Raw genomic sequence first — 14,513 nt, 5'->3', positions numbered from 1 at the left:
GAAAAGTAATCGTTGGTATTGTAGCGCATATTTTATTTATGCAACACACATTGTCACCCTTTGCAGGAAGGGTGATTTCCTTCTCGGTTCAGATCCGTCCTGCATTAATTCGGTACATGCAAAAGTGTTTGGTTGTAAAAATTATTTTAATTTTCCATTTTGTACAGCGGCGTGTGTTTCTGTATTTCTGTGTTTTAGTTTCTTTATCTGTAAACTTGTTCTAGTGTTTGCTTCAGTTATTTAAGCATTTCGCTATATCTCCTTACATCTCTGCATTGTCAACTAATTTTCCTTGTTCAGAAATTTTTAATTCCATTTTGCTTAGTGTTGTTGTAGTTTAGCTGTTCTTTAAAGTCATTTTTCCATCTTGTTTACAGCTGGCAGCGATTTCTTCCAAACTGAAATTAACTTCATCTTTTGTGTTCAACTTTTTCTTTTACATTTTTCATCCTTTTCAGGTTACCACGTTCATCTTATCGCCTTCACTTGTGCTCCTTTCGCGGTTGTATAGTGGGTGCTTATAGTTAAGCGATGCCTCTTCCGAGCAGTGCTACTAGAGCATACTCCGTGTTTGATAACTAACAGTCATGTAATGGCATCCCGCACAAATTGCTGGTAGCTGAACAGAGAAAATTGCACTTCCCCCGCCCGCTCCTTGCCGAGCTTGATGAATACACTAATTTAAGGGATTTCTTAACAAATTATTATGGTGTTAAAATAGTTCGCCAGGGACACAGTTAGTTACACAGCTTCAGTGCAGTGGTTAACATTGACCAGCAAAAAAATATTGCTTCTTTCATCTAATAAAAATGTTCATTTTTTAATGATTCCAACTCAAGTAGTGTAAAGTTAATTGCTCTTTTATGCTGTAAATAAGTTAAATTTCGCTAATAAGTTCAGTTGCGAATTGTTTGTTGTGCAAAGTTAATTTGTTCACACTCAATTTTATTTCAAATATTTAGTAATTAAATGCGATGAGCAATTAATCTTAGCGGAAATAATTAAAATGCTTTGTTGCCCACTGTACTCTCCTGCTAGAAAAGCTGCTCATGGTATTATTCCGCGCAGATCAAAAATCATGCATAAGTCATAGCTGCAAGGACTCACTTTACAACCATTGTACATCGCGGTGCATTGTTGGAAAATGCACATTTGTGCTGTTAGATCCTAACGATAAAGTTTGCGCTGTGAAAATGTACCTTCATATGGGCATATCAGATATCACATCATCATCCTCATCGTCACCGTCATCGTCAGCGTCATCGTTGAACAATTGAGGAAGTTTGAGCTTATGTACCCCTATGACACTTACGTATGTATTTCATAACTGCACAAAGCCAAACTGGCACTAAATTTTAACACATAAAAGAACCAAAATTCAACACATAAATTTGTGTTTCTCATTAATTTAGTCTTGGCATAAAGAACAATTAATCTGCAGGCGCATAAATACAAATTAAAGTCTCATGCGGGCTTTAATTGCTTCCTCTAGGAAACTCACGAAACAATATTATGTCCATTTCTCGGTTTTTTCCTAGCAAATATTTTAATGAGTCATGTGTGCACTAAACAAATATAGTAAATGTAATGGAGTCATAAATAGTGACTATATGCTTTCAACCAGATTTTTCTTAAATGAAATCATTGTACAAAGTTATGGATGAGGGTACCAAGTATTACCGCAGAAACAACAATATGACGATATGTACACAGTTGTGGCTGACCGCAAACACGCATAGATCTAATAAATGCAATTTATAAACAAATTAGAGTCCTTAAAATCAGTCAGTAATGCAATATATTGCTGCACCTAAAATATGTCTTCTTCAAGATAGGGTTCTTACGCCTCAGTCGCAAAACACAGTAGCCTCCACCCTGTCGTCTTTTGGAGTTTAACTGGTTGTAAGTGGGTTTTAGCTATTGATACCCTATCAGAATTGTGTATACGGCACTATGTAATCCACGTGCCTATAATGTCCGTTGTATTGGACTCTGGATTGGCACCGTAAATAAAATCTAAAATAACGCCGCATGAATGTTGTCATTTATGTTTTCATGAGATCATTATAGACCAAATAAAAGTGGTCGAGAGGTTGAAAAAATATATTGAATAGTTGTGATGAGACACATAGCCAAGCTGAAGGCCACTTCAAAAAGATTCGAGGGACTATAGTTTGAGCACCGTATGTATATTCACCATTAGTGCAACTGCTTTGTTTAATAAGATAAAAAGTTTTTTTAATGATTGAAATTATCGGAAAACTCTTGAGTCTCCGATTTAAGTTTATGTACTTGAAATATTCAGAAATTATTTGATGTGCTACTGAAATTTATTTCTAGTATATAAAAATTAAAAAGTTTTTTTTTAATGAGTTTCTCTATAGAAGTTTAAGTAAGTCACATTTAGAAGTGATAATTATCCCTAACTTCGAAATAAGTATAGAAAATCAGCTGCAAAAAAGTGTGTGAACACATAACATAAATAAAAATTATAATAAATTAGAATAGCTAAAATTAGTTAAGATAGTACTTCTTTCATTAAAAATCCTTTACTTTTTTCTACAAAAAAAAATAATATATTTTTTTTTTCGTTTTATTTCAGTTTTATAATATTTGAAAAATTCAAAGAAGGTTGTGTGAACGCTGTAATTGCTATTTGGAATGCAAAAAAAAGAATTTCAAGGTACTTCCTTAGGGCGATGTTTTCCCCATTTAATTTCTGAAAGTACAAATTATTCTCCAAGTATTTATGCAACATAATTTCATTATAAAACAAAAACAAAACGAAAACTTGACCAAGAAATTTGTATCTTAAAGTATTCCAAATGAATTTTTTACAAAATATAAAAGAAAAAATAAACGTAAGACACAAGATACAAGATAAAGGTATCTATTTATGTATATGAGAAAAATTTATATTTTAAATTAAAATCTGTAATACTTGTATATTTGAATTTAAAATAAAAAAAGAAATATAAAAAAATATTTTAGTTATTAATTGTAATTACATACAGAAAGAAATTAAATAGGCTAAATAACAATTAGTAAAAAACTTCATGTCATATACACATAATTTTATATATAAGAAAAATAAAAAAAAATTTTAATCCTTAATTTTCTCTATTTTTGGATGGCCTTTTTTTGTAGAATTCGGTTTTGAGCCCTGAGCCTAAATGAATGAATGAATGAGGAATATAGGTAATGTTTCATATGCACATTCAACAAATTTGACTTGGATTTAAAGTGTAAGAACTTTCTTGAATTCATAGTAATATATGAAGGCAAATATGTAAATATATATATAAACATTTTTATTTCATATACTATATAATTGTTGTTCAGCTTATATAAAGTATAGAAATTCTAATAACACAATAAAAAAAATACAAAAGTTTACTGAAATAACAAACACTTCACATTATTAATTATTTAAAATTAATTATTTTAATTCCATTAATATTTGTTTCCATCAAAGTGAAACTTTTTACTCGACCAATAATCAAAAATAATTTGAAAGTGATTAATAAAATCACTCATATGGGACATAAATAATTATGGCGACACTATATATTTATTTATAATGCACACAATAAGTATATTCAGCCCATTTAAATTAATTTCAAGCAATTCATATGTTTGAATTGCTTGAATCCACGCCCAGTACAGGTATGCTCTTTAATTAATAGTATTGTGCTCTTGAGCTTATTAAAAGCACATTAATACTAAATTGTGTCCTTCTAAAGCAAAATGCAACATGTGATTTCCTGCCCTATATTTTTGAGTGACAACCATTCTTTCCACTCAAGTTATGCTGCGGTTTAATTTTAATAAATTTTCACTCATTTTCTTTAAGGAGGAGTAAAATCAAAAAGTAAATGCAGCTTTCACTCCAAAGCGCTATTGAGCCCAAAATGAAAGCCTTGAACAAACATTTTGAAAATAAAAGATATTTTCAACACATTATGTAAACTTAAATATTTCTCGAATGTTCACGGACATTACTGCAAAATTTTATATAAAGTTTAAATGAAAATGGAGAATTTTATACTAAAAAGCTCTGTTATTTTAAGCTTACTAAGGTAAAAGCTTTTATAGGTTTTATAGCAGAATTTTAGAGTAAGTATTTGTATTTGCAAATTTGGTCGTTGTCATTGGTTTAAAATTTTTGGAATAAATCTTTTAAAATCGTATAAATGTTAGTTAATATCAAATGTTATAAAAAATTATTTATATGTATAATAGTTTATGGCTTTATTATGAAAGTAATTCTAGAATACTAATTTAAAACTACACCAACCATCTACAGCTTTTATCTAAAATCAGATTTTAAATTCTAGAAATATTTTTGTATATTTAAGAACTACGAAAAGATTTTGAGCTCCAATCTGTTGATAAGGCCATGAAGTAAAAGTAACATATTTGTTAATACCACAGGTATTGCTAAATCATATTCATAGTTATCCCACCATAACACCAGTGATACCATACAACACCCAAAAACTTCTTGAGACATCATAATATTTACATTTTCTTGCAGTTTTTCTATTTTTCCTTCTTTTTCCTTCCTTTATTTCTTTCCTTTTTTTTGTGGTATTCTCAAGAGCAAGGTGTCCGAAAGCGACATATCCAAGAGTGTGTTACCCGAGAGCATAATAGACAAGAACGTGGTATTCAAGAGAGTAGTGCCCAAAAACACAAAGTTGTAGTAACCAACATTGTGGTGCCCAATAGCGTGGTACAATAGCGAGGTAATGCCCAAGAGCGTGGTGTTCAAGATCATGGTGTCCAAATGTATAGTATCCAGGTGCTTGGTGTCTCAAGACGTTTTCCCAAAAGATTGGTGCTCGAGACGGTGGTGTGTAAGAACGTGTTCTCCAAGAGCGTAGTGCCCAAGAACGTGATGTCAAAGAACTTGGTGTTTAAAAGTATATTACCCAAGAGCGTAGTATGCAACAGTGTGATACCTAAAAATGTAGCTCCAAAGAATATGGTGACTAAAAATATGGTGCTAAAAAGTGTGGTACCCAAGAGCGTGTTAGCCAAGACCGCACAACTACATTTGTCTTCATAGTTAAGCAGCAGTCGCATATATCATATATCAAAAATAAGGTTGACTTATTTTTAGTGAGTATAGAGACTTTGCTTCTAACCAAATAGAATATAAGTTTTATTACCCAACATGCTTTCATAAAAAGCTAGATTTCTAATTACTAATTAACTAATTAGCGCGATTGATAAAGGAGATTATTTTCTTTTATAATCCTATAAGTTTAGACAAGAAAATTGTACGTTGTACTTAAAATTTTGAAACCCAATCTTAATTCATTGAGTTTAATAAATGATTCACATAATCTGTGTCGTAAGATAACAGAGGCCTATATAGGTATTCCGAACAAAATTGCAACACAGTTCTGAGAAGAAAATCTGATCATTATTAACAGTGGTTTCCATTTTTAGTATATACCTATATGAGTGTTTAAAACGTCTCACGACAGTACACAAGAATTATACGAGTAATCTGACTTAACTACATCGAACTCAATTCCCTGCATGATCACACACTCTAAACTCAAACGTTACTTTCTGGTGATGCCGGCGTGTTTATATCTGACACCGCCAGTTGGCGCTGCAAGTTCCATTCCCATATACTATACTATACTTTATAGTTTCATAGAATGGTGTTCATTTATTATATAAAGAGAATATCACGAGATGAAAAATGTTTCTTATCAGAAGATGCAAAACAAACGGTTAATACATTTATTCTTCTGGATAGTACAGATATGTAACCCGATCAATGATAATACGGATTGGTAAATAATAACATTAAATAATGTTAATTATTTCTTATTAGGGTGCTTATTAGGTAAAATGTATTATTTTAAAAGTCCCACATACAGGTAAGGATTATTGATTACTATATAAATATATTTTAAACAATTGAATTATTTTGAAAATATTAAGAATATTTAAAAGGAGATATTCGAATATAATAACTCCGAAATAAATTCATAAACCCTGAGATCAGAACACAGTGTGCCTCTTGCACTAAACAATCAACTCAAGGGGCAATATATTATGCTGCCTTTGAGATATATACCAGTCATATACCATATAATGACGTAAAGGACGTATTTTGTCAATAAGTGCATTTATGGTATATTTTCACTAAAAATTAAATTTTATAGCAATATAATCCATGCGTTTGAATCTTATAACCTTGTTTGAGATTAAACTGATACTTAGCTTGCAGCTTCTGAGAGCTGAAGCATTTTCGTATATCAGATAAATAGTTTAAAATATTACGATATTAAAAAGTTTTTCTAAAATATTTTATTTTTAGAAAGTTTTTATCAGCTTTAATAAAAAGTGTATATATTGTATGTAAAGTTTCATAAAATATTTTTTAATACTTTAACATTGATAAAAAGTAAAAATTGTAAAAATTAGAAGAGATTTGTTCTGTACTTACATTTTTTTTGGATATCTAAATTGTTGTTTGTATGTTTGTAGTTTGTAGTTCGAAATATACCAAAACAGACACAATAACAAACATAAAATTAGATTCTTAAAGTCACATTTAATAGCATTAAAACGAAGTTTATAAAAAAATCTACATACAAAAGCTTGAAAAGAGGATAACGTAGTTACATGAAGATATATATACGAGTATAGTATGTGTATTACAATATTACAATATATTAAAATCAACAATGAAAAAAAATCAACACAATGAAATATACATCGTCCCATTTTATAGAAGGGTTTTGGCTTCCGAAGTGAAATTTGTATGTCAATGCCAATCGTAAAAGTGATAATATCATGATTTATAGTTGAGTAAAAGCGTAGGGCTTACATACATTAAAGTATTTGTTTATGTACAAAGTTCCAAGCAAATAAAATTAATAAAAATGACTTACCCATGTCATCTATTATGGGTGCCATACGCAGTGTAATACCGACCAACATTAGGCACATAAGTAATAGCAGACAAGCCGTGGCTATTATGGTCCAACGAGCCCTTTGCGACAAATCATGCGGATCGATTACCTATAAGTATGAAAAAGGAGTAAAAATAAAAAATTTTGTACTTTTTAGCAAACATTTTGTTAAAATATTTTTGTATATAACAATGGATTTCACTACGGTAAGTGAGTAGGAAAACGTACCTTAACCACTTGTGTTTCTAAGTCCTGTACTAAAATTTTTGGTTTTTTATGGCGATGTCGTTTTTTATGCCTGTGGTGTCTATAATTAAAAAAAATTAGTTGTCATTAGAAAAATTTTTTAAACAAAGAACGACTAAAAAATTAGTAGTATAAGAAAGTAATACTGCCCATCGGAGCAATATATTTAGAGAAATAAATACAAAATTAATTTCATTAAGAAAATATATGAAAAATTTATGTTTTTATAAATAAATCACCGTTGCTTGTTATGTTCTCATTGTATATTAAAATTTATTTAATATTTTGTCTTTTGTAATGTATGGTGGGACGTTGGGACAGTGCACTGTCCAACAAGTGGCCCCACTGAAGTGAAGGATTAGTCGAAGTAGACCACGAAACGACTTGGGTGCTTTTTCGTCCTTCGATTCTCGGATGTTGTTATTGAGTTAAAGCTGGAGTGGCTTCCGTTCGCATAACTACATCTTTTGTTAATGCAAGCAGCTCATTTAGCTTGAGGTTTCCAGCCAAGTCATCACCAACCCAATGGTGTCCCAAGACAGTCCTCCTCCTACTTGCCAGTGCTGGACATTGACACAATATATGCACCGCTGTCTCCTTTTCTTCTAGTCATAGTCTGCAAGTGTCTTCCTCAGCAAGAGTTATCTTTTTGAGGTGATACTTGAAGTTGCCATGTCCAGTAATTAGTCAGGTCAGCCAGCTTAGGGTGCTCCGGGAATAGCTAAGCACCTTTATCGCTTCTCTGGCCCACGGTTTTGGTAACATGAGTTTGGTCTGTCTACAAGTGCTCAACTCTCTCTATCTATTAAGATGAAGTGAGGTTATCCACTTATAAACATAGGCTGCCGTCATGCTGCACCCCAATGGTATTCTGAGCTCCGGGCCACAGAAATTATGGCTTGATCCTTGCTTTGCAAGTTCATCATTTTGTCTTAATAATTTATTATTTTAATAATCAAATTTTTTTTAATAATAATCTTGTTTTTTACTCTTCTCCCTAACATTAACTTCTCATATGTAGGCGTTCCACTTGCTACAGTTAAACCGGCAATTAAACAAAAATACCTCAGCATAGCCAAGCAATACTGGGCTGACGAACCTCAATGTCAGATTTCTAAGTTGACTAGGTCTAATTGAGACAAGAAACGAACTAGTCAGCTACTATAACTAAGGCGAAACCTGCCCAGCACCACGGTATCTGTGCTAACGGGACACTGTGAAATAGGAAAGCATGCTATGAGACTAGGTCTACCCTATAATGATTTTTGTCGAGGTTGTGGCTCTGAGGATGAGGAGGAGACCATACTTCATCTCACGTGTCTGTGTTTTTCCTTAGCTAGAAGAAGATTAAAGACTTACGGATACCCTTTTCTCACCAATCTGACTGAGCTGTCATCCTGTAATGTTAGGAACCTGGCCAAGTTTATAGAACTGTCAGGTTGGTTTTCCTATACCAAATGGGGGAGTCATTACCTTCTTCGTTGTTGGCTCTATACTGATTTAAATCTATATACATACCAATGCCATTCCTGTGGTACCACAATGGGTCATCATTTGAGCTCAAGTGGGCTTTTTGGGCACAGGGTCGCCACTCCAACAAAACCTAACCTAACCTAACCTTGTTTTTTAAACGGGCTAATTGATTAATACTACACTTAGCAATAATTCATAGAATGAAACAAATTATTGCTAGATTATAAGAAAATTCTAGTAACCTGAAGCTGACTATAAAGTATAGTCGAAATATTGTTACTAATAAAATCTTTTAAAAAGCAGAAACTTTTTAAAATGTGTATCAATATTTACTTTTGATTTACAAACTTAATATTTTGTAATATTATAAATTTTTTTATAATGTAAAACTTCCAAGTCAACGAAAAGACTTAAGAGATCCAAGTGATATCTAAGGTCACCAAATCTATCAACCAACATATCAAGTAAAATTTTATTTTATTTATTAAAGATACTCGTTAGCTTAAACTCAGTTCAATAACTTTAATTCCTGTAAAAATCACAGAGGACAATTATTTTGTTAAATATACACATGGAAATAGAGTAAGCACTCAACTAGATACAATGTAAACTTTACATATAACACAAATATCAATTTACATACGCAGACATGTATCTTATCTTGCGATCCTTTACAAGGACACACAAGTATTCATCATACATACATCACACTCTGAGAGCAATCCTTGACCTGAATTTCTTGTAAGTTCTAAATTAAAATGAATGCAATCATGTGCGTAATGAAGTCAAATTAAAAGCACAGCAAAAATGACAAAAAGTGCTGAAAACTATGTATCAACAAAAAAAAAACGAGATAACTGAATAAGAATTTTGAATCAATACTTTGACCAGAAGCAGTTTACAGACAGTTGTCAGGCAAACGGAAATATTAATGATAACTCGAACAGCAGGCAATGCAGGAAAAGGACCAAATTCCCACAACCAACTAAAAAAGACTGTAGCAATTCATAAACCATAAATATTAGTCCGCCATTTTGCAATTTTTACCATTTCCGCTTCTCATACACAATATCCGTTTAGCATTTACATTGTGGTTTATTTTTCTAAAAATCAAAAACAACAAGAAAATTTGAAATTTTTGCTACTCCTACTGGTGCTACTGTGGGTGTATTAAAGATGAACATATATCCGTGGGATACTCATACGCTATGTTGTACAATATCATTGCATGAATAGAAAAGCAATGAAGCAAATATTTCTTCATATGTCTGATTGTTATAACTATTGTTTCCTTAATTCTAACAAAACCATTAGTTAATCATTAAGTCACCTCAACTCATCTCATTTTCATCCATTGACAAAAATAAAAATGTCCTTGATACTCTACTTCCTACACAAATGTATAATTTATTTATGTCGTGGCTTGAGCATTAAACCCAAAAAAAAAAAAATTGTTAATTATATTAAATGTCATTTCCACTCATCAACTCAGGCAACCTTGGCATTCAAATGCATTGTTTTGAAATTTATTTATTTACCGATTACTTTTATCGTATTGTTATCGATATCATTAATAATATTTGTAAAAAGTAATCTTACCGGTGCCTCCGATGTCGACGATGGCTGCTTGGTACGATTTCCTCAAGGTCATCATTTTTGTCCGACTCCAATTGCAATTGCATATCGTAAGCAAAATCCTCATTGTATGGGAAGTTTCTGTAAATATTAAGGTAGATTAATTCATGCTCCACAAAATAGAATTGATTTAAGAAATAATTAAGAATTAATTTTAAGTCAATTAATTAATTAGAATAATATTAACAAGAAATAAAATTAAATTATTATAAATTTAAGAAGATTAGAATAAGGATAATATAATACTTACACCGGTTCATTTGTTGGCATGCTGAGTATGCAATGCTGCAATCCACTTGGTGTCGGATATACCAAAACTGGATCAGAGCATCTATGGTAGCGCTCTAAGAAAATTATAATTATATTATTAATATAACAATGTAAATAAAATATTAACTTGTTAAGAAAATATATTATCATTAGTTCCTTTGAGGAGCATTGGACCTACATAACCATTATAATCTCTTACAGTTTCAACGGAATTAATCACTTTCACCGAATTTTAATATCCCAAACAATAATAAGAGAAACCTTATTAACTGATATTGTAATGGTTCTTTACCTTTCATAAGAAAAATAAAACAAATAATCAGATATGAATCCTATGTGTTTCAAGAAACGCTATGGGTTCTAAGTCCATTAAGAGGTCACAATAGATCTGTAGATCGTAGTTCAAACTTTTCAGTATTATAATAATTATAAAAAATCTTAAATATCTTTAATAATAAATTAGAAATTTTAAACAGACATCGTTTTATTAATAAAGGATTGTATTTGAACATAACAGTCGAGCCTCTGGCTTACAAAGATATATCTAAATATACGTTCTTAAAAGATTTCTTAGAAGAATTTCAGCTAGAATTCTATTTGTGAAAGCTTTTAAGGTAGTATAGTATATGCTGCTTTCCATTTATTTTATTCTTAGATATTTCTTTTTCAGAACTAGTAGTATTAAATAATATTCAATTTCGAAGAATATTTCTGATATGTTGGATTACATATTTTATTTCATGTATTGGCAAGAACTCTCAAAATCACAATGGAAGAGAATATTTTCGACTAAAAATGAGCACAGGGAAAGACCTACGTTCATCTATAACCCCACAGTGTTAGGCTTTTGACTTTCAAAATAGTTGAATTAAAGTGTCGAAATATTATGATCAACTACTAAGCAGATTATGTGGTACATAAAGGCTTCTTTATTTTATGAAGAAACATATTATCTGGTAAATAATGACTTCTTCATTTGTCTAATAATAAGAATTTTTTCAATTCACTACAAAATTTTTAATATTAAACTGTAGTCACACACACTATTTTAAGGTATTCAATAACAGAACCCATTAATTAAATTACTTAAATACGACATAAAATGGTAGACGATTTTAACTTTTATAAACCTTTCCACATAAGTCTATAAAAGAAACGAACTCATATTACCAGAAAGTGAACTCAAAAGAATCGAATAATTAATTATTTAAAATCCTATACTCACTGTATTTTCGTTTACGTCGTCGGTATTCATCGTCGCTACCACTTTGCCCCGATGGCCAACTGGGCTTAAAGTTTTGCTTCTCTTTTGTAGATTTCGTTGTAGTGCAGCAACCGGTGGGCGCCACACTTGAACCAGTCGAAGTGGAAGTCATGCGATTCAATTTAGCTGTATCGCCCGGTAACGTTGTGCTGGGCACTATAGCACCATTAGTGAGTACGCCATTTCGCAAAGCCGTATAAGATGAGCTATCCGCATTTATATTTAGCAGTGCGGTAGGTGTGGCAAATGAGGAAGTTGGATGACCATTAAGGGCTAATATATTGCTCTGTGTTGGATTAAATTTATTATCTAAACTATCTACTTGTCGATCACTGTAATTCATATTGCTTGTAATATGTAACTGTTCCAGCTTTCTTGCTGCTACTGTGGAATGTATAGTATTTGGTAACGGTTGAAGTAATGCCGGTAACAAAAAACGATTACTACTATCCCGCCCATTATGGGTAGTTGTCAGAAGACTCGTGCTCTTCGATTTATAACGATTATCTATTGAGAATGGTTTGCTTATAACAGCACCAGGTGTACCAACGCCACTGACTGCAGTTGTAGGCGACGAAATAGGTGCCGCATGCAATGATAAGGAATCGCTCTGATTTAGCAATGTGCTAAGCGTCACATTTGCGCTATCTTCCGAAGTATTTTGGCGTGAAAAATAACGCGCATTGGCAGCATCCATATTTGTAACACAACCATACATGCTGTCCGTGTAGGATAATTGGTTTGGCAGAAAACGTGATTTAGTTTGGGTTTGCCTAGTGGTTGTGCTGGGATTTAAGGCAGTTGCTTTGGGTGCTAGTGTTACAGCAGCGCTGTCTGCAGTCGTTATAGAAACAATAGTGGATGGAACTGGCATACCTGTTTGTACTGCTGCTGCAGGCACTCTGGTTAAAGGTGACATTGGAGCCGGTATTATTTTCATTGGATGTCGTGGTAGTATCGGACTACACTGTGCACTTATTGATTTCGCTTCTAGGATTCGTAATCTTTTAGCGATACGTGCACGCTCATAAACCAATGATTCAGAGTCTTCTGGTATAATTTCGGTAGCACCAAAGCTCACCGTGCAACGAGAACTGGCAAAAGACAAACTCTCAATGCTATCACGTAGAGATGTTAGACTATCTTCAGCCAATGTTGAGGTATGCACTCGAGCACCAGTTCCATTTTCATAACCACTGGCCAAAGAAACTGTGTCATAGGTACGCTCTATTAAAGAAATTGGCACAGTGCTAATACCATTTCCATTACCAATACTGTGACCAGTGGACAGATTTATTGCTTGTGGTACTGCTTTCGAGTCTCCGGAAGAACTTGATAATGCGATTTCCGCGGGTGTGTGAGTCTGCGCATGCACCAGTAAACTGCGTTTTACTATTTGTTCTGCGGTACTATTTTTATCTGTTGAATTACTAAGCGTACTGGTGACGCTATCATCCGCATTAGGTTGTGCGTCAGCACTGGCAGTGACAGTTTTTGATTTGGACCGACTGGTGCGTGGGCGTTGACTTAACAATGATGGCGATGCCACTTCTATGTCATCAGTACTTCTACTTCTAACTACTGTACTAATGGCAGTGGGTGATAATTGTTCAACTTCAAGTGCATCCTTTACAAGTGACTCATCATCAATTTTACAAATTGAGCTTTTACGTGAACCACTGCTGCCTCCAAAAAGTTTCTTACCAAAAAATATACGACCAATTGATTTTCTTTTCATACGTTTAGCACGTTTTCGCTCCTCGCAGTCTCGCTTCATTGCCAGTACCTTCTTCTCGAAGAGAGTAGCAAAAACTGCTTCGTAGGTAATGGCGCGTTGCAAATCCTCAAACGTATCATTTGTACAAACTGCTTTATCTAATTTAGTCAGTAGAACCACTTCATTATCAACTGCATTGCAAATTGCATTCTCATTGACATTCGTTGTTGTTGTTATTGCTATTGTTCCAGGAGGTGATGGCATTTTCTCTTTATATACATCATCTAATATCTCTGTTTCATGCTCCTCCAATGAAGTACTTTCCTGTACGGATGTATCAAACGTGGTGTGCACGGGTATATCATCGGCACCCTCCTTACCGTCTTCCTCCATTTTACTTACTTTTCTATCCGTTTCTTTTTTATTTTTTACTTAATACTATAATATTTTGCAATTGTTTACAGATTTATACATTATTTCCTCCGCATTATCCGCATTTGCTGTTCTTCTGCAAATATGAGCGCCAAGTTCCTTTAGCGCCTTGGAAAACAATTCGCATATATTTACTTGGCGTTGTTGTTGCTGTTGTCCTCGTTGCTGCTGTTGTTGTTGTTGTTGTTGTTGCGATATTAGTATTATTTGAGACAAGTTGATTGATGTTGTCGATTTAATACACTTCAACATTTTCCAATTGTTTGGTTAGATAGCATTGACATATATACACCTATTATCCATATATTCTTACACATTTTGTTATTTTTGTTGTAATTTTTTTATTGATTATTTCAAAACTTCGAAGGAATTTTTACTTTATTTTTTATTATGATGGAAAATGAAACAAATCGATTAAATATTTCTAAGCCCAGAATTGCTTACCTGGGACGAGAGAGATAGTACGCAATTTATATTTCATAAATGTGCCATCTGAAAAAAAAAATAAATTTATATTAAATAATTGAATAAGAAA

The 14,513-nt window shown here is 32.6% G+C and overlaps 1 protein-coding gene across 1 annotated transcript; it reads right to left on the bottom strand.

Moving 5' to 3' along the window:
- Positions 1 to 203: 203 nt before the first annotated feature.
- LOC119674174 (putative GPI-anchored protein pfl2) lies at positions 204 to 13,963 on the bottom strand. The gene is given in 6 exon segments (XM_038085300.1): positions 204 to 261; positions 6,917 to 7,050; positions 7,170 to 7,248; positions 10,260 to 10,376; positions 10,546 to 10,639; positions 11,791 to 13,963. Coding segments are annotated over 6 exon segments (2,631 nt in total). The 5' UTR covers positions 13,940 to 13,963.
- Between the last annotated feature and the right edge of the window lie 550 nt (positions 13,964 to 14,513).

Source organism: Teleopsis dalmanni, chromosome 2 (genome assembly GCF_002237135.1).
Source record: "Teleopsis dalmanni isolate 2A chromosome 2, ASM223713v2, whole genome shotgun sequence".
Taxonomy (NCBI): Eukaryota; Metazoa; Arthropoda; class Insecta; order Diptera; family Diopsidae; genus Teleopsis; species Teleopsis dalmanni.
The sequence above is the reverse complement of the archived record's forward strand: the minus strand, read 5'-3'. Positions and strand labels throughout refer to the sequence as shown.